General features: G+C 38.3%; 1 protein-coding gene and 1 long non-coding RNA gene across 9 annotated transcripts; one reads left to right on the top strand and one right to left on the bottom strand.

The window, feature by feature from the left end:
- Positions 1 to 2,202: 2,202 nt before the first annotated feature.
- On the bottom strand, positions 2,203 to 22,586 carry gata5 (GATA binding protein 5). Of its 8 annotated transcripts, none has more exons than XM_048608630.1 (7): positions 22,477 to 22,586; positions 18,435 to 19,156; positions 13,608 to 13,774; positions 12,309 to 12,434; positions 8,162 to 8,249; positions 3,535 to 3,659; positions 2,203 to 3,152 (listed from the first exon to the last, which is right to left on the bottom strand). In XM_048608630.1, exons 2-7 carry the CDS (start codon positions 18,961 to 18,963, stop codon positions 2,988 to 2,990), a joined length of 1,200 nt encoding a protein of 399 aa, XP_048464587.1. In that variant the 5' UTR covers positions 18,964 to 19,156; positions 22,477 to 22,586; the 3' UTR covers positions 2,203 to 2,987. The 8 variants fall into 8 exon arrangements, with proteins under 8 accessions (XP_048464587.1, XP_048464590.1, XP_048464586.1 ...); XM_048608633.1 differs by having other exon boundaries at positions 22,519 to 22,536; XM_048608629.1 differs by lacking the exon at positions 22,477 to 22,586 and adding an exon at positions 20,121 to 20,222.
- Positions 22,531 to 23,947, top strand: LOC125485524. Its single transcript, XR_007264229.1, has 3 exons — positions 22,531 to 22,614; positions 23,140 to 23,250; positions 23,402 to 23,947. It is a non-coding gene; the product is annotated as an uncharacterized LOC125485524 (long non-coding RNA).
- The last annotated feature ends 590 nt before the right edge of the window (positions 23,948 to 24,537 follow it).

The raw sequence follows: 24,537 nt of genomic DNA on the forward strand, positions 1-24,537 counted from the left end.
ATATCTATTTGGACGTCAAATAGGATTGAACAGATGATTAACAAACAGGTTTCAGGGGAGAAAAACTGATTAAAATCCTAATTTGCTATAATAAATTATTGAAATATTTAAATATTGTTTTAGAAATATTTAGTAAGGTGGAAATCAGTTGATCTTTAATTTTAAGGTATATTTACCTCTAGATTATGGAAAGAAAAATAAGCAAAGCATGTAAATGTAAAAATAATTGTTCAATATATAGCATCAGTGGAGTTCAGTAATTATCTGTATTTATTATCAGCCTTACAAGGATGAAACATTTGACAGCCAAAGTACTGAAAGTAATAATTTCCTTGTCCATATCAATCATAAACTAATTAGACTTTTGAAATGTGCACAATACTCTACTTAGATAAAATGTATAAAATGTGTGATACAGTCAGTAAATTGAAGATCAATAACAGGAGGCATATTGTGATACTCAAATCACTTCAATTATGTATTTTCTAAAACTAATCATCTCTTTCTAGTTCTTTGCAGTTAGTTTTATCATTTGGTTTAAATTTATTATGGTAGCAATTAGGCACCATATTTTGCATAATTAAAAAAAACAGTTGCCATATCATTTATCATCCAAGAGAACCCACATTTAACTCAAGCTTCACTATCATGTCATTTTATGTTAGTAGTCAGTTCTTTCCATATTTCAGTACTTTGCAAAATTGCTTGGAAAACAATTCCTCTGATTTCTATTGAATCTTATTTTATTAGCAGCAGTTGTTGGGATCTACGATGAGCTGGTAAGATGGATACAGAATTGACTTATAGAAGACAGAGGGTAGATGTGGAAGGGTGTTTTCTGACTGGAGATCTGTGACCGGTGATCAGTGCTGGGATCCTGTTGTTTACAATATATATAATAGTAAACAATAGATATAGCATATATTTGGAGGAGAATGTAAGTGGCCTGATTAGTACTTTTGTGGCTGACACAGATTGGGAGAGCTGTAGACAGTGAGGATGATTGCCAGAGGATATGGCAGGATACAGATTGGCTGGAGGCTTGGACAGAGAAATAGCAGATGAAGTTTAATCTGGACAAATGGGACATGATGCATTTTGGAAGATCCAATGCAGGAGGGAAGGTATACAGCAAATAGCAGAACCCTTCAGAGAGTTAACATAACAAAGGATCTGGGTGTACAGGTTTACAGTTCCCTGAAAGTTGCAACATAGCTTGGATAAGGTGGTCAAGAAAGCATATAGCATGCTTGCTTTCATTGGTCAGGGAAGAGAGTATAAAAACTAGCAAGTCATGTTGCAGCTGTATAGAACTTTATTTAGGCTACATCTGGAATATTGTGTACAGTTCTCGTGCCTCAGTACAAGAAGGATGTGGAGGAATTGGAGAGGATACAGAAACATTTTACCAGGAAGTTGCATAGTTTCGAGGGTTTTAGCTATGGGGAGAAATTACACAAATTTGGTCTGTTTTCACATAATGTTGAAGAATGAGGGCCAACCTGGTAGAAGTTCACAAAATTGAAAGGCATGGATAGCATGGATAGTTGGAATCTTTTTCCCAGGTAGAAATGTCAATTAGCAAGGAACATAGGTTTAAGGCAAAAAGGTTAAGTTTAAACTGAGACAAATCTTTTACACAGAGAGTTGTAAGTGCCTGGAATGTGTTGTTAGAGGCAGTGGTGGAAGCAGATACAATAGCAACTTTTAAGCGACATTTTGACAGATATATGAAGAGACAGGGAATAGTGGGATATTAGCATGTAGAGGCAGAAAGTTTTTATTTTAGAAAGGAATCATGTGTTTGTGCAGTCTTGGTGGGATGAAGGGTCTGTTCCTGTGCTGTGCTGATCTTTGTTCTATGTTTTTGTTCAAACTGTTTATGGGATATTTGCCATTGATGTAACAGCAATGTTTGCTTGTACAATTTTCAACTGGCTAATAAATATTCAGAATAAACCATTAGAGATGAAATAAGAATCACATAATGAAGCATTTTTAATGCAAATGATTAATAATGGAAAATACCTGTCTTAAATTATTTTGAGGTATCTTGTGTACTAATTGAGATATTGTCTACAGTTTACAGACTAAATTCTTAGTTGCACCTCAAGATAACTCAACTTAAATACTCATGAATCAATAATAAGTATCTGGTTCATAGTTTAGCTCTTAGATAATAATTGCTAAAAAAAAACGCTGTCATGGTTACACTTTTATTCACAACACATTTTAAAACAGTGTCTCAAAGGTAGTTACAACTTGTGTATTTTTTTGGATATGCAAAACATTTGTATTGTTAACATAACCTTTCTACAACATAATATACATGTCAAATGCTGTTCATTTTTTTTACCCCATTAACAATCTTTGTATATTTCTGTATAGAGATTGGAAGCCTTGAATTGTAATATATATTTATAGATTATAGATGAATTGGTTCATCTGTTCTTGAAGAGGCAAAATATTTTAACAGTTCAATTACAAAAAAGGAACTGAATGCTTTTTAGTATAACATTAAAATATTCAAAGCAAAAGTGAAATATCTGTCCATCGAAAGAACCAATATTTCAACATAACATACAATAATTTCTGTTCACACTTTCCCATTAAATTATTAAGTTATTCAGCCTAACAGGATCAGTCATTACTGCTGATCTAATGAAATTAATTGCACTCACAAATAGTTCACAAGAAGGCACTTTGAAAGAATGGTTTTGATTTCATTCACATTTGAGATGAACAGCATACGTTTCACTTGATCGCTTGTTGCCAGGGATGTTGAAATTTACTGATTCACAATAAAGCTTGTACCTACATCCGGAATCAAGTGTGTTTGTAGGGATGGTCAGGTATGTGAGTTTTTTGTGATACTTCACCAATTAGAAATATGCCATGCAAATATATGGGTTCAAGTTATTTCTTTCAACTCCTTCAGCATCTGGGTCTTCTGAATGATAGAAGTAGAAAATTTGTAAGATCATACTTTATGCCAGTGCCAAAGCACACCAAGAGTCTTGTCTGAGTGGAACATTAACTCCAGTCTGTGGGATTGCAGTGGCTGAGGTATAGGAATAATCTTCTGGTACATATTTCAATTGTGAAGGACCACGGTTCAAGTCTTCTCGACTTAACATAGCTGTGGATGGAGCCTACAGAAATAAGAATCATTAAACTTTTTCCAGTAATGGTGTAAGGAATAATTTATTTTATATAAATATGTATATTTATTCCTTTCCAACTAAGTTTTGTGCTTTGAACTTTGAAGTATAAGTGCAGCTTATTATATACCTACAAAATGTTATTCTATGATCACTAAGATAATACTTTTCTCATTTACAATTAATCCATTAACAAAATAAAATTCAGTAATTACATTTGAGATATTTTCCAACCACATGCAAAGACTTAGTAATTGTTTATCTTATTCCAACTACTAAATAATCAATCTACCTGTTTTATGTAATTGTTTTCTTAGGTTACACGCTTGATCACATTTAATACCAAAGGAAATTGCATTTCCTCTTACATTACCTGAGAAACAGACACAACTGTTTGACCTGCATATGGAGATGAGGCCAGATCAGATTCAGTTTTGATAGTTGATGCATTTTCAGAGTTAGACATAGAAGATGGGGAATTGGTTCCTGAAGCTGTCCCTTGAAGAAAACAGAATTTGGTAATTAATTCAGCTTATTATCAGCGTGACTTATATCAAAGATACACAAAGTTCAAATTATGTCAAAGATATATAAAGACATAAAATTCCTATTTGATTATTGAGGTATTCTTTCAATTAATGTAGAGAGAACTATCACAGCTTCTGAAGTAAATTATGAGGTGACCAAATTAGGTAATGCTTGTTGTGCAAAATGACAGCAAATTGGCACTCTGTTTTATGCCATGTCAGATTTTCTCATCCACTATGGTAAAGGTTCTTCCATCCAGTAAGTTATTTTTGAAGAATTTGCAGGCACCCAATTTTGCATATAGAAAAACCTGACAAACAGCAAATGAGATGAATGATTAACTAGGTGGCGTCAGTTGAAGCACGAATCTTGGAAGTCCATACTCTTATTCAAATAGTGCCAGGGAAGAGAGTAATTCCAACAATTTGGCACTCCTATCAGTAACTGCACTTATGCCCTAGCATAGATTATGTGCTCAACTGTGGCTTAGATGCATAACTTGTTAATCCAAGATGCAGAACTGCCAGCAATGAATTCAATTTGGCAATGCAACAATAAATCAGAAGGCGTGTATAATTTTTTTCTCACTCTGCTGATAAGTTAACAGCTCAGTGGTTAGCACTGCTGCCTCACAGCGCCAGGGACCCAACTTCAATTCCACCCTCGGGCAACTGTCTTGTGTGGAGTTTGTACATTCTCCCCGTGCCTGCGGGGGTTTCCTCCGGGTACTCTGGTTTCCTCCCACAGTCCAAAGATGTGCAGGTTAGGTGGATTGGCTAAGTTAAATTGCCTGTAGTGTTCAGGGGTCTATAGATTAGGTGTGTTATAGGGGGAATAGATCTGGGTGGGATGCTCCAAGGGTCGGTGTGGACTTGTTGGGCCGAAGGGCCTGTTTCCACACTGTAGGGATTCTATGATTCTTTGAAAAAAAATGTTCCCAAAGCAGTAATATAACAGTCTTGGCACTGTCATACTATACTGAGTTTTCATATCATAGTGGATTGTTATAGTATTAAACAGTCTTACCACCTTTAACAAGAAAAATTATTACACTCATGTCCTTCTACAAGAATGAATCATTCACCCACTATGATACTAGACACTCAAAGTCTACTCAAAAAAATTGTAATTATTCAATCATAGGGTGGGGAGGCAGGGAATTTATGAAGTCTGAAGGATGGAAAATAGGTGTGTGATGTGGCCTAATGAGGTGGGGTATCTCTATTTTCTGAATGTGGGTTGAGCTGCAAAGGGAAATTCACTGGTGCATCAAGCCTTGTCCTGGTCTCTCGGTTCATGCTTATAATACACACATTTCATGAACAGTCACTTGTTTAAAACTAGTTTTTCAGTGGCATCTGTTCACGTAAAGGTGGCTTTGTGAAGTTGTGTGGAAGGTCAGAAATTTTCATTCACTCTACACCAAAAGGGAGGGGAGCAGCAGAATATATTATTCTTCCTTGGACTGCAAAATTTTGAGTCAGTATGAAAAAATGGGTGACTATGGCACGAGATAGTAGGAACTGCAGATGCTGGAGAATCTGAGATAACAAGGTGTAGAGCCCGAAACGTCAGCCTTCCTGCTCCTCTGATGCTGCCTGGGCTGCTGTGTTCATCCAACTCTACACCTTGTTATCTCAGACTATGTCACGAGGTTGAGTTCATGGAGGAGTAGAAGAGGGAACCAGAGGAAGGCAAAGGATGGGTAAGGAGCATGGTTAGGTGAAGTGAGATGGGTCTGGTATCCTGATTGTGTTGGTTAGTAGCAGGGGCAGACAAGGAAGGAATGAAAGGGCCTAAAGAGTGCTATCAGAATCTGCCCGTTTGAGTATCCAGGGTGTTGGCTGGCAGAGTCCTCACAAGGGTTTGTGCCCAGCCATATCATTTTAATTATCCTAGTTGACAGTCATGAACAATACAGAAGAGAGGGACTCATTTGGTGTAGTAGTAGTAGTGTCCCTACCTCTGAGCCAGGAGGCCTGGGTTCAAGTCCCACCTCCTTCAGAGTGTGCCATAACATCTCTGAATAGGATGATTAAGAAATATCCAACTAAACTGTTAATTTTTAAAAAATGAAAGGGTCATCTGAAGCTGCAAGTTACCACATGTTCCACAGGGTGATAAGTACAACACCAAACTATAGCATGAACATTCGAAAGGGAATAAACAAAAAAAAACACAACCATGGGTTTCTTCCACAATAAAGGAAATGCTCTACCTCTGCTGTAGCCATGAGATGTGCCTGTAATTCTCTAAATTAGTCTCAACAACTGACAATGATGCTCACATCAATGCAGTAAAATCAATGGAATGTGAATATTTACAAGTGAAATTTAAGTTTGAAAAACACCTGTGTCACCTTTGTGCTTTCAATTTCAACATCCTCGGAGTTGCCATTGACCAGAAACTGGACTGAAATCACTAAATAAATACTATGGCTAAAAGAGGAGATCAGAGGATAGGAATCTTGCAGCGAGTAACTCTATTCCTGACTTCTCAAAACCTGTTAACCATCTGCAAGGCACAAGTCAGGACTCTGATGGAATATTCTCCACTTGTTTCGGTGAGTGCAGCTCCAACAACACTCAGGGTGTTTAACACTTTCCAGGACAAAGGAATGCCCTTGACTGGCAAACATAGTGGCAGCAGTGTGTAATGTTTTATAAAATGCCTTGCAACAGCTCACTGAGGTTCCTTAGCACCTTCCAAACCTGCAAATCATGTAAAAGAATAAAGGAATACCACCACCTGCAAGATCCCCACGAAGAAACATACCATTTTTCAATACTATTGGATCAAAATCCTTGAATTGTCTCCCTAACAATGTTGTGGGTGTTATCTACACCACATGATTGCAGTAGTTCAAGACAACAGCAGCTCACTGCCTCCTTCTAAAGTGCAACAAGGAGTGGACAATAAGTGCCAGGCTAGCCGGCACCAGACACATACCATGAACAAACAAAAAATCCTTAATGGAGTTGAGCAGGGTAATTGTGGCTGTGAGGCAGAGACTCCTTGTTTCCCCAAAATGCTCTTTCAAAGATCTCCTATTACTGCCATATTGTCAGCTTTTGGCTATTTAACATGGAAAATGATCCAGCGCTGCTGAATCTCAAGGGCAGCATGGGGCTCAGTAATTAGCATTTCTGCCTGTCAGTGTCAGGAACCTGGGTTCAATTCCATGCTTGGGCAACTGAATGTATGGAGATTGCACATTCTCCCCGTGTCTGCATGCGTTTCCTCCGGGTACTCCGGTTTCCTCCCTCAGTCCAAAGATGTGCAGGTTAGGTGGATTGGCCATGCTTAATTGCCCCGTAGCGTCCAGGGATGTGCAGGCTAGGTGGCTTAACTATGGGAAAATATAGGGTTTTGGGGATAGGGTGGGGGGCTGGGTCTGGGTAGGATGTTCTTTGGAGGGTTGGTGCAGACTTTATGGGCTGAATGGCCTCTTCCAAAATGTAGGGATTCTAAGTGGTTCCCCTGCATATGACTGGCTGTTTAAATTACAATTTGTGATTTTGTGGGGAAATGGGAGAAAGCAGGAGTATGAATGGTGCACGGTTTCAGTTCTGCCTTTGGGACTGGAACACCATTAACTCAAGCTTAACCTATAACTGGGACATATTGGTAATAGTGTTTACATCACAGAATCTATCAAAAACAAATCTAATTACTCTTGGTGTGCAAAGGGTGTTATACAAGATCTGCTTCCTCTATATCACTTGAGAATATCTCTGTTGTGATATCAAAAGATATGAAAATATCCCTGCATGGTTTGGTAAGGGATTTAATTTGCTTTCCTTAAGACACATCTGTGCAGAACCCCTTTCTGGATATTTTATTTCATACTTCACCATCTAAAAATATTCTATGATATATACTCAAACATCTACTTAAATGTTTCACACAGTATGTTTTGCTTTGTTTAATCTTAACTACCCAATCCTAATAGACCTTTTCAACAAATTAACATATGTCAGATTGATTACATATTGTTTCTGCCATTTCTCACTATGATGTAAGCTAGAATGATAATGGGAGGCTTGGAGAAAAATGATTCTAGCTGCTTTGCACGCATTTAAGGTTAGAGGTATAATTAATGTGAAAGGATGTGACTTTTACGATGTGCGTTATACTATTTTACATTGAATAAATGAGAATGCAGCCTGAAAGTACAAGAAGAAGATCAAATTTTAACTATTATGAATGAATACTTTTGGAGAGTGTTAAGTCTGGCTGAAGATCTAGAGGAGCACAGTTCTGGAACATCAATATGTTCACCAAGCACTGGAAAAATCATTTTCTGGATATTATCGCTTACATGTCGGTAGGAAGCAAGAAATTCCTGCATGCAGCTCCTATCATCCAGCAACATTGGCTTGGCAATGAAAGTTTCCACTTTCTCTTGGTGAGACAGTGATGGGATAGCACAGAGAAATGACTAAATGTAGAAGCATAATTAAGCCTTTTACCTGAGGAACCCTTGGATTTGGTAACATTCTTAGGTTTTCTTTTCCTTGTCTGAATGCTTTCTTTTTTCATGGCCAGTGGGCGTGGTACCTGCACAATACGAAAATAATATAATTAACTGTAATCCCATATCAAACACAGGATATCACTTTGCATGTTGCAGTAAGTTCAACATGAATCCACATTAAAATTAGATATGTTTTGCTTTTGGAGTAGTTTCTGTGGAACCTGCTCAAACCCCGGATCACTTGTAGCTTGTTCTCCTTTGAGCCTTGAAGTTGGCAGGATGTTCATGAGCATTAAGTTCACTATCAACACAGACAAGCTACAAATCTTACAGTATGGAACTGCTATCGGTAATTATTTTGAAATCAAAATGTGTTAAATTGACGATATATGTTTAATCATATTCCAAGGCACTGCAATGCTGAAAGTTCTATGTAGATGGGTATGAACATCTGTGGTCAACACCCCTTCAATTCATCAAAATGCAGCAACTGTGATTGCACTCCTTGTACCACGTCAACCTGTGATATTTATGGACAGTCACTCCTCCAGTCACTTGACTGCAGTAACCAATCCTATTGACATAACAAGAGTATGAGGAGCTGTTTGCTACCATTTTGTATAGTTTATGTGGGATAATGATTCAAATATATATGAAGAATATTAGCAGTTCTAACTAATCAAAAAACATTCATTTTCACCATCACTTGAATAAGGTTTGTTAATAAGACCATGTTTGTATGAGATAGGTCAATGCGCAGCCAATTAGTTGGAAATAATGGTTGATTTTTTTTTGTGTTCCAACATCTGTGTTTAATGATTCCACTTTGAGTGCAACATTTCTTAATACTTGACATTATTCTGCTGTACGAATGACATGTTGAAGTATTCTGATTTCAGCATAAGGCTCAGGTATTGAAGGATATACTTCCTGCACTGTCTTCATAACAAGGACGCATGTTATTCATTTCAAAACCAAAAAGAACAAGTTGAGACTTGCGTTCTTTATGTTCAACAATTTAGAACATCCAAAAGCCTGTGTTTTAAATCAAATCCAAATGACAAACTTTTGAATGTTTTGAAGGTAATCTGATCCCTTAGGTAATGGATTTATAGATTTCAGATAGCTGGGTTTACTGGTAGTACTCCCATCTCTGAATCAAGTGGTTACAGGTTAAAGTCCTGCTTCTAAATGTGAAGCCATTATGTCAATTCCGCATTGTCAGTCATTCTGTCTAACAAAAACGATGTTAATCCAAGGCATTGCCTAATCTGTTGCAATGGCATTTTGTGAAGAACAGCAGAGTTCTCCTGATGTCCCAACCACCATTCACCTCTTCACCACCAAATAGCAATTTAGTCCATTTACTTTTGTGAACAACTGGGTCACTGTGTTTAACTACTGAATAGGAATGAATTTATTTCAAAAATAATTAATTACTTGTGAAGTGGTTTGATGTATCATGAGGGCATGTTATATCAATGCAAGTGTGGTCTTTATTTTTCCACTTCTGTTGAAACTTTGACACATGTATGTGATCTTCTTGATTCTTTCATTGTATTATCTGCTTGCTGTGAAATATCCAATTACATTAGACTGGTTCCACAAGCCTACGACAAATAGTAAATTGTGTGTTCTATGCAAAATCTGCACAGTAAGAATTTTCTAACATTGATACCTCAATTGATATCACTGTACTTTTAAAATTTGTCTTTTGTCATAGCATAATACTATTTAGGGAAGAAGGAATTGGTCCTTCCTGTCAAACCTCAGGTTTCCTTACCAAGATAATGAAACTACAGTTTTCTTTCTCCTTCTCTAATAGCAATTCATTTCATCAATTCATTTCATCCTTTTCTAAAAATATTTGCCATGGAATTTTGTTTCATGTCAGCCGCTGATAATCTAATCATACACCTCCTTATAAAACAGGGCACCCAAAATTCCATTTCTTTGTCAACTTTAACTTAGAAGTGTGGTCCATCATCATTAAATTCTGTGCTTAACAAAAGAACTTCCCTGCATCAAAATTTACAATTGTCAGTTAAATTTGAAAGGCCTCTATGATCTCCAGAAAGTAAAGGATTTATATAGATAAGTGTTTGCTCATAATATAGCCTTCTAAGTCCTAGAATCAACCAAGTAACCTGTAGGTATTTAATGTATCTTAAATTTCCTTTAAATGTGGCAATCAAAAATTGATACAGTCCTTCAGATATTTTTTCACGAAAGTCAGATTAAGATGACTTCAATAAGTGACACCTCTGAGGTATGCAATTTGTTTGTTTTCTTCACCTCCGTCAAACATTAAAACACACGTTAATAACCTATCTCACAGTTCATGTGCAATAAAAATATTTGTTCTGTCATCCACATTCTTGCTTTCTCCACCTAATCTTATGATTTGTCACAGCCATGTTGAAACTCCTTTTACCACCTCTCTGCCTTTTAATCTAACTTGTCTAGGCTCCTTTGGAATATAACATGTTGATACTTCATTGCATTCAGTCTGGTACAATCTACAAATTTAAGGCTCCTTAGACAAAACTTTGTATTTTACTGTACTCTATCAAGTTAATGAAATTAGAAATCTGACTTCTCTCATCAGATTTCATGGCAACCAGTTTCCATTCTACAGCATTACTGTCAACTTTACAACCACATGTCAAACCAACCTAACACATTTGCACCTATGCCATGGATATATACACCTGATGAAACAGTCTGTTATCAGGCCAGTGGTCAATACCTTCCTGAAATATATATACACACACATTTGAATCCCTACAGTATGCAAACAGGCTATTTGGCACATCAAGTTTGCACCAATCCTTCAAGGAACATCACATCCAGATACCTATCCTAGCCCCATAACCCAACATTTACCATGCTAATCCATTTAACTTGCACATCTTTGGACTTTGAAACTGAAATCATGAAAACCTGTCAAGAAGGATTTTGAAACAATGCACTGTCAAAATAACAACCATTTTTTATATAAGAGACCTTTACAGGGAAACATCATGCCATACTTCAAAAACATTTTGCAATCTATATTACACTTGATGGTTTCCAACTTCACACTGATTATTTCACTTAGTTCTACAGCTTTCTTATAGCTATCGGAATAACTTCCAGAAACCTTTGTGATAGAGAATAAGATGAATCTGAGTATCAGATTCAGAGGCAAGGCTATAGTCTAGGATTCATTTGTTATATTTAAATATTATTCATCTATTAATTACATTAAGAAAATAAAATGAGCATGAAGATGTATTTAAAGGGGGGTAGAAATGAAAAATGGGAAAGTTATACCAATCAACTGTGAAGCCTTGATTAAATGATACTTGGGGAGTATTGTCTACAGTTCTGGTCACCATGTCATAGAAAGGATTTACAGGCACCAGAGAAATGCAACAGGAACATGATTTACAAGAATAATACCAGAAATGTGATATTTCATCTGGCAGGAAGGGGTGAATAAGCTAGATCTCTTTTATCATGGAAGGAGTTGGTGGCAGTCTGTAATAATAAGTCTTCTAAAACTACATGAAATTTCCATAGAGAGAGGGAATGCTTCCACTTGTGGCAACAGCAAAATAAGAAGACATCAATAAAAGATAATCACTGAGTACTCAAATAGGGAAATCAAAAGGATCTTCTTTCTCCAGAGAGCAGTGAATATGTATTTCCACTGAGATTAGTTAAGCAGTATCGGATAGATACATCTATGGAGACGTTTGATAAGCATATATGGGAGTAGGAAATACAAGTCCTTTGGTATATAATGTATACAGTTCTATGTAACACATTTCCAAGAAAACATTTCAACACAAGAACAAAGCTGCTCAAGGTGAAGCCGCCCAACTTATAATTGGAACTAGTCCAATAAACATGATCTTTTCCTTTTATCACAATTATGATTGAGTGGAGAGGAGAAAATGTTTCGACTGACATTACAGTTTCCATTTAACAAGTTTTAACCATTCAAATTGAAAATAATAAATAAAGAAGAACCTTTAATAAAGGTACTGATTATTGGGAAGAAGCACTAGCATTAATATAATGTTTATAGTTTGCTGTTAGTTTGCAAGGTGTTATAGTATCAGATCTATTTAATTCAAAAAGTAAAGAAATATTACCCCATGAAGTTTCATGTATAGTCCACAAGCATTACACACCGGCTCCCCTTCAGCATTCCTTCTCCAAAGGGTTGTAGTAGAGGTGTGGCAGTTAGTGCAACACAAACCAGCTCGTCTAGATGATGACTATAAAACAAAAGATTTGCACAAGCCATCAATAATGTTACAAACACAGTCATCTCTATTTATTATTTATTATGATCTAAGTTTCTAATGCAACACTGTTGCAATGTTCTTAACAAATGGCAAAATTATTTTGAATGGCTGTCACAAGACTGTAATTTAACATTTCATGTTCATGACTCTCCCCTGCTGCCAATTTTATTTATTGTGACTACGTTCATGATGATATAAACATATCTAATGACTTTATAATAAAGCATTGCATTCAATACTTGTCTCATTGTGTTACTGTGTTTTATTCCATATTGAGAAAGGAACCTCACAATTTCTTGCGAGTGCTACATTTTAATTTGCAAGGTATCAGCTATTAGAGGCTTAAATGGTTTGTGCAGCAAAAATGACCCTAGTCACACTGGTGTGCATTATTTTCACACTGAGATAAAGGATCAAGGTCCCCCTCCTGCTATTGAAAGGCACAAGGCTAAAATAATTTATATTGTCAAGGCCTAAGTAGTTTATTCAAAATGGGGAATGGGCCTCTGAAGGGTGCCTCTTCACAACTCTGACCTTGTCAAGGAAGTTGTTGACCCCCAACATTGTGATGTAGTGTTGTTATTTAACACATAAAAATTATGAGTTTGTTTTGAAGCCCCATTCTACATAGAATACTGATAGAAGACAGAAAGTCAAATACATTTTTTTTCTGCAGTATGTGACATAAATTTCATTTACTCTCGAAAATGAATGAACCTGGGCTGCCTTTGGTTACTTGGTGGTGGAACGTTCACTCACTCTCCCAAACCAACCATCAATTGTCAATTTCTTGTCACATTCACATCCCAAAATTAATGAAGCTTTGATTTACACTCCAGGCCACCACTAAACATTTTCTGGCAACAAAGGAGAGGGAAAAGTCTTAGGTTTTTAACCGGAAAGATAATCAGTTGAAATAATCTTTCAACTAGGTTCAGATGGGAACAAAGTCCTTTCATTTTTTTTTATTTTAAGTTTTCCTTATATGGGGTGGAGAAGAGGCAATATGGAAAGGGCCGCCTCGACTTGTTCAACTTTACAAAACAGTGGGCTGTAAGACGGACAAAGGAGTGGAGCTTGGGGAGACGTTCTGGACTGTTGGGCATATTTCTTGACGAGTCAAGATCAATCAGGCCTGCTTACCAATCTCCTTTGTGGTTTAATGAGCGGTCGGTTCATCCCGTTCATCTTGTGGTACAATCCGCACGCGTTGCACAGATAATGGCCTGTCCCATCCCGTCTCCAGAGCGGAGTAGACATGGACCCACAATTCACACACTCCCGGCCCTCGGGGAAATCTTCCAACATCTCTATCATAAAAAAAAGTTGGGGGGTGGTGGTGAAAGGGAAAATCAGTGACATCTGGTTTGCATAATAGACATTTGTGACTGTCGGGAAAAATGCATCCTGTTAAAAAAAAGTGATCTTTAAATAATAAGTTTTACCTCTAATAAATTACATGATTTATTACCTTGCTTGGTCCTGGAGAATGTTATCTTACATTCACTTCATAGTTGGAAGCAACAGAGGGCAACTGTCTCGAACATTTTAAGGAAAACAATTTCATTTCCATGCCAACCTGAACTAGAGTTCTGGGTTATCACTGAATGGTCCGCTCGCAAACTGCCAACAACTGGCACAAAGTGTCCAGATCATTCAGTTCCAACACCACTCAACACTGGGCATTTGACAAAATAAGATTCTCCCTAGTATCTGAGGCGTTCCATCAGTCCAAATTCCTCACCACGACTTTTATTTGTGGGGCTAACCGATTTCAAAGCGGCTATTGACCCTCTGGACCTCAAATTCAAAGATAGCTCGGGTCATCTGACAAACAAAATTGATGGTAGCTGAACCATGTTGTCATATATGCACAGTGAGATACTTCATTGCGTTGGGCATAAGTTGCACAGCATAGACATTTCTGCATTCCTCTGATATTTCGCTGGATGCACAATGAGAAGGACTGGTTTGCTTGTGTCTGTGTGCGCGCGCGCGCGGGCGAGCTTTGGTGGGGAAGGGGGGGTGCACGTTGGGGGTGTGGAGGGTGGAACCGAGGGGAAAGGAATCAATCATGGGCCAATATGACCGATTATTCAACCAGATTTCTTAATTTCAAAAGTGGATGAATTTGTCCCTCTATTACCCTTTATTCCCCCAGAAACTGCACGGTCGAACAATTCTTAGTGTTAGAGGTTCTATACGTTGTTGGGATAAAAGGGGAAACCAGGCAATCTGAGCATTTTAAAATATTTAAAAAAAAATATTAGAGCAAGAATAAATCTTTACTTTTACTGCCTGTCTGGGAAGCAAAAGAAATTAAACCCAAGCGTCTGGCAGAGAATTGCAGACAAAAGTCTCGACTTTCCATTCCAATAAGTAGCAATAACGATAATCATCTCTGAAATGCACTTTTTTTCAGTGTATTTTCCAAGTAAATGGCAAAACGTCATTGCAAGAATGTTTGAAATGATATGCGGGATCATAATAAGTGTATATAATTCACTGGGACTAAGATACATATCTGATGTCCACACTGTAAAACTCTGTATGTCGTGTGGTTCAATATGTCTGAGGAATCCATATGGTCATTTTGGTTGCGGGGGAACAGTTCTAGGAGCGATAAATTTTCTTCCGATGGAAATCAAATGGCATCCAAACGTGTCATAGTTGCCCTACCCTGTAAAAATGTCTTTTAATGAAAGGCAGAAATGATCTCTGAGGAGCAGAGAGACAGAAAAAAAGATTGCTTTGTGGGCATTTTCGGAGCAAGGTCGGCGATAGAAATCCTAACGCTTTGCCAAACTTTCCCGTTTTTCATCAAAGTCTTTTTGGATGTTGACTGGTGGCGACAAGGAGACTGGCTCACAAGACTGATGGAATGCTCATTTGTGTTACAGAACGCTCTGTGATCCACTACTCGATTTATCAATCACACCTATTACACTCGGGTGACAAATAACAGCCTATGGACGGAAAGCAGGTCAACATTCTGGATTGATTCCCGCAAGATGTCAAAGCGTGTAATAAACAAACCCCTTCTTATATATATATATATGAAGGATATATATATATAAAATACACATATCACTTTGTTATGCTTTACCCCGTCTATCGCTTTTTTTTGGAAAGAACGAAAATCGTCTTAATGATCAAATCAAACGAAGCGGTTCCAGTAATCTGTCTCTAGTGCCGAAGAAGCGCGAAGCTAAGTTTACATCAGATTCATTACAAAAGGAATTTCACTGAAATCAAGATTTATATTTGCATGTGTCTGTGTCTGTAGTGAGTGAACAACATCGACATCCAAATAATATGAGTATACATTTTAGAACGTTGAAAACACCCCCTTCCCCCAAACAAATTTAACCTTGATAAGTTTAGTGCTGCCGGCAAGTGTGGAGATCCCAATTAGTATTTAAACTAAAAGCTCGAGGTCTGTGTTGGGAGTCATAGCATTGCTATGATGAGAATCTTTAAAAGTCTGCAGACAGATCCAAAAGAATTTGACAATATATTTGGCAGTGTAAAATACTTTTTGAACTAGCTGATGGCGTAGAACCAAAATTCATAATATATGTTGAGCAAAAGAAAACAAGATTGTATAGACTGTCCTTCAGTCTGGACTTAAGTCACTGAGATTTATTATATCATAGTTTATCATTTAAATAAGTTAATATTGAATAACTTAGAGACATGAATTATATTTAGTTTTTTTGTCAATGAAAATCTCTCGGGGGAAACCCTTCCATCAATTCTGAACTATGACACTTTAAGTTGACGCCGGGTATTAACGAGTAATGAAGTGTGTTTGATACTTCAAATGGTTGATCAAATTTCACTGTCTCTCTCTCTCTCTTCATCTGTAGTAAATGAGGGGTTGTATCTGTAGATTGTTTTGGAGATGAGGCCAGAGCACTTCTTAACTTTTTAAGGAGTCTGCACTGAGCTAATGTGATCCAGTAAAGTGCTTAATAGGCTTGCAAACCATAAATTTCGAATGTTACTTTAAACATCCTCAAAACTGTTTAGTGTTAGAAAATGACTGGAGGAGTCAGGGAATCGCCATTGTTCAGTGCCGGGGCCGATGACATAAATTACAGTCTCGCGTTTTCTAAACTGAATTTTTGTTGAGATAAGGATTGAATAAAACAGGTATGAGACCAACTAATCAATTCGATTTTGAACAGTTCAGCACCCCATTAGGTGCCCAAATGGATAAAAGAGAACGATCTGATTTTAATATGCGAAGGGCAGGGTGCCTCTAAGCCTAAATTAACACTTCTATGCTCACTAGGCGTTTGCTGCTACGTTCTCTTGTTATAAACACAACTCCAAGGAAGATGATCGTAATATCTGATCCCTAAATATTGACTCGTTTTCAGAGCAGATGCAGTAAGATTGTTTAAATATGCAAGTCAGGTATTAAAATCTGAGTGAATAAATGCAAGAAATGGATGTGACTTCTCTTTTAAAAGACTTTTAATTAATATACTGTCAATTAAAATACTCTTAACACCTGAACCAAGAATAAGGTAGGATTCATCTTTTCGTTTCGGCCTTGTAACCCCTTGATTAATTCGTATCCATGAAATGTGTTACAAGCTCCAATCAAAAGCTTCCTTAGGTATATACTATAAATGTCTAAAAGGACTTTTGGTTAACTGCTCCAGAGTTAAATTGGAGCCCACTTCCCATCTCCTCCCAGGGACTGCTCAAATGTTGCAAGCATAGATATACACCTTTTCCTCTGGAAAGAATCCTAGAGGCCGAGTCCTCTCACTTGGAATATGAGGCAACTATGAGAAAACAACGCTGGGCTTAAAAGAAACAGAATTAAATACGTAGGTGTGTCAAAAAATTATAAAACAAACCCAGAGATGGCAGAAGGAGCAAAATGAAATTGATGGAAACTGAAAGTACCAGCAGGAATTCAGATGGTCGGAATTATTCCTTTGCACGTCGTAAAATCTAATCGAATTTAAAGCGTTTCGGTTCATTTCTGCTTAGCTGCATCAGATTTTACGAAAAAATAAATATCCTCTTTCAGTGTTGCATTATCAGAGATTCGCAGCATTTGTAGGGGATGTCTGTTCCAAATGTAACAGATCAATGCAAATGCAGGCAAGTTCAATGGGTTGACTGAATGCACATTGAATAGGTTGCATATGAGATACCTGTCTGCAATCCATGTGATACATCTATATTTGAGCAAATATAAGCCTGAAATGGTTCAATCAATACAATGAGGCTCAATGCACTAAAAAAAAACTTGTCTTTTTCCCCCTTTCTATCCATTAAAACAGAATGTCGTGAACAGAGATTAATACTGGTTTCAGTCAGTTGCAATAAGAATCTTTGCGTTTTGTTGATCTCAGGATGCATACTAGACAAATTAGATAGACAAATGGGTTTCTAGAATCTCCAAACTCTTTTAATCATTAACGATTATCTGAACTGAAGTCATAAGTTGGAAACAGTTGCGCCATTACCGAATAACATGTCATTGAGCAATGGGTTTGGATGACTGATGTCAACTGCTCACCGGCATCAGAAAACAATCGCCCGAAATTGAGTGAAAATGTGGCCCAAGACTTGTTTTCTTTAAAATGAAATGACACTCCCTGGGTGAATGTAATTTCAAGTAATTACCAAACGCTGCTGCCCCTGAGGTCATGCTTCCTTGCTGTAGAGCTCCAAATGCTGTCCCTATTTGTCATCATCACGACTGTTGACTGAAAAACTCAGCCTGACTCACACGTGGACCGTACTGTCAACCAGCATCAACACAAGTGGCTAAAGGGCCTAACCCGCCCGAAGCAGATGCACACTATTTAGTTACATTCTATTTGGAGACTAGCCCGCTGCCCTTCGGTCCAACACTTGCATTTTTGATACGCTCCTTGTACAGTAACGCCTGTGTCTTATTGGGTTGTCTAGCAAATCGGAAAAGAGATGTTGGTGACCTACCCAGACTGGACCTCCTCCCAGACATAGAGACCTGCCTGGCCTGGAGACTGTGAATCATGCTGCTCTCGAAAGGCCCAGGTGGCCAGGTCGAAGTCATCTCTGGGCCGACGTAGGTGGGATACGGGCTGGAGTAAGATCCATTGACGGATCTGACCAGGGCATTGCCGTACTGTTCCCGGCCACTTGCGCTGATGACCAAGGGATTGCTGTAAGCCGCCTCCCTGCCGGCCCCGTGACTCATGGGGGGACTGTGAGAATACGAGAAGGTGGTAGAAGGATGAGGGTTGCTGGGGTTGAACGCGGAGCTGTCGGTACCTGGTTGCGGCCAGCCGGTCGGGTTGCTCAGATGGTGACTCTGATGGGCCGACTCGCAGTTTTGGAGGTACGGTATGCTGGGGAGCATGGAGGGGACACGGGTGGTCGGCACATACACAGGTGAGGCGGTCGGAGAGTGCATGAAGCTGCCCGAAACCTCATGGGGATAGCTGGGCTGTCCGTGGTTCGCTGCCAGTGTCAGACTTTGGTACATTTTCTGCGGGGTGGAAGGTCCTGGCGCTTTGCGAAAAAGCACGTAGGAAGGTTTTGAGTTCGGAATGTACTGAAATCTTCTTCAGGCCGGTATTATTCATCAACAAGACGATTCAGTCAAACAGACACCAGCGAGTGATCATAGCCTTTTGTTCGCGTCTGTCCGCGCTCTCTGTCCCCGAGTCAGAATTGACCTGAAACAAACAAGGCATCAGTTACAGGCCATTGGCAGAACATCCCCAAGACAAATTCTGCCACTCGTTTCGATTCCATTCAGATATAAAGTACCTGCTGGAAAGTTCCGTTTAACTTTGCAAACCTTTCCGTAACTTCACGTCATGACACCTTACATTCGGAACATGATTGTCATTTTATTTAATAAAGCTGTTGAACCAATTCAGAATCGACCAGGGTGGGAGCTGGGCGGGAACCTCTCTGAAATTCGCATTAAATGGACATTTTGCGCGATTCCACATAAAGTAGATGAAAAGAGCGTTTTAGAAACAATTTCACTCGTGTGCTGGCCTCAACGCAGAAAAGTTCCATTCGACCCGGATATTCCGCTCGACAATAATCCTCGGGATAAATTGCACACAGGTACTCGAAGTGAGCGATTCCCCGCTCCCAGTCCGTGTGTGGCAGAACATCCCAGAGATTTTTGCGCCCAGGCCCAGGTAGGATTCCCATGAGAGATTGCCTATACCTTTAACAGAAGGCGCCATATATATATATATAATAATTTTTTTTTGCGAGCTGGCGTTTAGTTTCTATTATCTGCGAACACACAAATCACAAAACGGTTTCGATAGCTGCTCCGGCCCCCAAGTTAATAGCGCGTTAGTGAAGGCATTGCATTTATCCTCTATCTGGGAGATAAGGTAACATGACAGATAAGGGCGAGGAGGGCGCAAAGGGAGAGAGAGAAAAAAAAACCTACAACCGACGGATTCACAGTTTTGCGAAGTATTTTGGCCGGGAATACTTACAAATCGAATCCAGCGCGACCAGTCGCAAGAAACAATAATTAGGAGGAACGTTTTCTTTTAAAAAAAACAATTACCAAAAGTATTGTCTGGGGGAGATTACTGTACTATTGGTCTGTACCGGTGTGCAACGGTGAAGGAACTGTTGCTCCGGGTGGCTCTGATACGGACTGACCTGTTTCCTATCTTGATTGGTGACTTATTTCAGAAAGCTGGCTGGCTTTTTCTCCGCTTGAACCCTGCCAATTGCCCGAACTAATTGTAGCTCGGAGATCACGTGACTCCGGCCCTCCACCCACTCCTCCTCCACTGTATTTACATAGCAGGACATTGTGTCTTAAAGAGACAGGCGCCCAGCTCATGTTAGCCTTCATAATCCAATTTCAGGAGAATTAACAATGTCAAGATATTAGTCACGCGTCTGTTCTTCTTAACCGCACCAAAAGGGGCTATTGAAAAATAATATTCTGAAGGCCAACACACGTGCTCAGATGTGAAATAAACAGCAAAACATGAACATGAATTGATGTATTTCAGAAGTTAAGGTTGTCTTTCAGCTCGCGTTCTCCTAAGACACACTGGCGTTAGGCGCTGAGAATAAATTTGATGCAAACGCAAAGGAAAACTTAGCAAAACCATACAGTTTTAAGAGGTCATTTCTTTTAAAAAAAGATCGGTAGGTGTAACATTAATGGACGCAACAGACAGAGATCAAAATATTTGTCTGCTGACGGGGGATCCGTTTTAATAATTAGAACATTGCATTTATGTTGGATTTGCTCATTCTGCCCAATGCATTTTAGTCTTTCGAGTGGAATATGAAACCGGGCAATGCATCTCCAATTTATAGATACCATTTATTTATTGATATCGAAATTACTATCAACGTCCTTGCTTGAAGTTCCTCATTTTATTCCTATTTAATGCGAATTTGATTTTTCAATCTTCAATTGAGTGAACAGTGAAACCTCCGCCTTTACAGAGCCAGAGGCCTAGTCAAGCACTCCCTGTAAATATTCAGCACAGAATGGCCACATTTCGTAGTCCATAGAGCTTCTATTCGAAAGTTCTGTCGCCCATTTAGAGCGTTCTGAATTGTTAATTTCACTCTCGTTTGATTGAAGTAAGAGTTCTCCTTCACTTTTGTAAAACCAAAGGGGTATAGAACTTCCGAATATAAAACCTGGGCATATCTATCTAAATATGCATGTTGCCATTTCATGTGATGAGTATATATAACAAACATAGAAACGGTAATATTGAAATTATATGTATCTTTGATTTGTAATATTTCAATTTTTAACGTTTAAGCCAGAACAGGAGTGTACAATATAACGTGAGCTCGCCTTGTATATTCAACATTTCAATTTAGTTTGCATGCGACTAACTCTTGGATATGTAAGTGCATTCCAAATTCGCAGTCTTACAAAAAAAACTAGACGGGAAATAAATCATCCTTTCTCGTGCACTGAATGATTGCGTTGGAATGATTTATCCGCAGTGACCATGGAAACAGAAATATCAGAATCAGTGCATTCCAATTTTAAAATCATCCGTGATTTGCTTAGAGGACTTCATTAAATCATTATGCCACAATTTGCCAAGATATTGTCTATGCTGTCACTTTTCGGCGGAATAATTATAGCGCATGCGTTTTAGACCAGAAAGTAAAAACTGGGGCTTCACTCTTGTCCATTCACATTTAATTCGTGATCATTTTGGCTAAAAAAATCTAATAGTTACCAAGAGTTTTTCAAGGACGTTGATTGAGATCGAATTAAATATCCATGATCTATGCTTGTACGTGTGTGTCTGCATGCCTGCATATACATTTGTTTGTATGTGCGTGTATCTTTTTTGAGTATTTGTATGTATGCGTGCGTTTGTATGTATATGCATGTACGCGTGTTTGTATGTACCTGTATATGTAAGTATGTTTTTATGAGGGCGTGTGTTTGAATGCGTGTGTGCATGTCTGTATCCTTGTAAAATTCCTCATAGAGACTGTTTCAAGCAGGGCCAGGAGTCGAAACGAAGTGGAAAATAACTGTGGTGTTCTTGGGTCAGGTTGACCCGTTGCTATTATTTTTCCATTCTCCTGTCCGACCTGGGAGATAACTTGAACCAAGCCATTTAACTCTGTAGCAAGAACTCTGCGCGTTTTCAACTGAAGTAACAGAACGCCTCGATAGTTTAAGGCAAGTGAGGATAACTTGCAAACTATTTAGCAAGCAGTATGACATAAATGTAAAAGGACCGTAGATGTAGCAAAAAGCTTATCAATGCATTTTTAAAAGGTTGCGATACACCAATCAATTGTCAGTCTCTCTGCTGCTTGGATGAGACATTTTAGAGACTGTTAACGGCATTGAAACCATGCGATGTAGCGCTCGGGTCATTCTTTATCCATATCTTTGATTTCGCGTTGCCCATATCTTTGATTCCAAGTGGAGCATGCACTTAAAAATATTCTCCCTCTCCACCCCCGTAATTTCAAGAAAAATCTCACTCCATCCCTTCATTAGATTTACCTCCTTTGCAATTTGAAATGTTTCTGTTGTAGATAAACGCACCTCCGTCAGTGCAAGAGGTTATCTTGAACCGTACGTGTGGAGTGACTTTACTTTGTCTTCTCGGCCAGACCCTGACAACAGAAGGATTTTACAACAGTGAGTTTAAGGCACATTCTGAAATTTCTGCTTCCCAACTACAAAGCTGCCCATTCCAGATTCGTTTCAGGAATACAATGACGTGGTAATCAATTCTAATCTGATTTTTTTACAATTAAACATTAAAAATAATCTTTGGAATAAAATGGCCAAGAAATCATATAGCATCAAGTATATCAGCCAAAAAAAAATAAAATTTGACTAATCCTAATGCTGATCATTTGGCGTAATCTCTTTCTGCCAGTGCTGTTAGGGATTAGGGTAGTTTATTTAATGGTCTGGAATATCAGGACAAAATTGTGACGATGCAATTGTCTCGGAGATGTGGAGTAAATGAACGCATTGTAATGTGATTGGTTGTGGTGTTTGTTCGCCTCTGAGATAATAATAACTGGCTCCTGACAGCAGACGTAAATTCAATTATATCGAAACAGTAAACAGTAAAATCCCCCTTTACTGGATGTGTTTAATATAATTTAGATGACTTCAATGATTGCATTAACTGTGTGTGTGCTCCGCTTCAAGGTAACAAGGTTTTATGGAGTTTGCTGACTCGTGACGTGAGGAGGAGTCCAAGGAGGGGCAATCAAGTGAAAAGAAAATGTCATCTTACACTGTTTTCCCTCGACTGATAATGTAAATAGATTCTTAATTAAAAGAGACAGAGAAACAGTGTACGTGTGTAAGAGAGAGTGAGCGAAGCGAGGATGATGTGATCAGATTCCTCGTTACTGCGCGCTGCATTTATTTCTAACGGGATAAACCCCAATGTGTTTTCAATGCTCAGGTACACAGGAGACTGCGAGGGACTCACCTTCGGAATGCTTTCCAAATTCCGCATTACAATAAAATAGCTTCAATGGTCAGTTCAAACTAAATATAACTGTTTCGAAAACCACGTGGAAGATCCGCAGTAATCGTAGATAATAAATGACAAGAATGATTATATGACTTTTAATTTACTCACCATGATGCACATTTAGAGATTTGAAGCTGTTTACCTTAACTACATTAAATTATACATTTGCGTGTAACTTTCGAAATTGATGTATTTTGTATCCTAACTGCGAACAACAGGTTTGAATCAATTTTACTGACTCACTGTTTCCAATGCCATTTGGTAATTCTCGAAATTTCTTCGTCCGTTTTGCATATGAAGTCCACATTTATTTTCCAAAGTTAATGTGTATTTTAAACGTACCAGCACCGGCAAAAAAAACAGCGTTTCTGATAAATCATTCAATTATTGCATCTGGCTGTGTTTAGCTCCGCCATCACTGCTAACCCGAATGATGACTTATTTAATCGTATCTAATTGCGTATGTGTGCACGTTTAATTTCATGTAAAGACTTTAAATTGAAAAAGTAGTTGACTTGTTACCGAATGGTATATATTTTAAACTGCGTGTTTAAAGTTGAAAAGACGCTTTTACAGTAGACTATGTCACATTAAAGATTTAATTTGTTATTTTTGCAACGTTTCTGTATATTATTATTGGAATCAACTCAAAGTTTCTTTATTATTCTAACAAAACGGTTGCAAATAATTGACGTGCCTGTTGAATCTGGTCAATGAGGTAAGATGTCCACTTTTGATAAAATTACTGTCAGCATCAAAACACGGGAAGCGTTAATACTTGCCGAGAATAATATGAACCATATGGCTTGAGTATGTTTAATCGAGAACGTTCCAGTTACGTATTTGTAACGTATTAAAAAAAGTTGGCGTGAACTTCATGTTCAAATAAGCAAAATATCTGTTAGTGCCGCAGTGAAGTGATTTCTGTAAAATAAGTCGCGCCACAATGAAGCACTGATGCTGTTCGACAGTGATTCAATTCTTTGGACGCGCACTATGTCGGAGGGCTGCTCTCTGATTCTTCCAAATCACCCCATCCCGACCCCCATCATATCAACACGTTA

Source organism: Rhincodon typus, chromosome 19 (assembly GCF_021869965.1).
Source record: "Rhincodon typus isolate 14 chromosome 19, sRhiTyp1.1, whole genome shotgun sequence".
NCBI lineage: Eukaryota > Metazoa > Chordata > Chondrichthyes > Orectolobiformes > Rhincodontidae > Rhincodon > Rhincodon typus.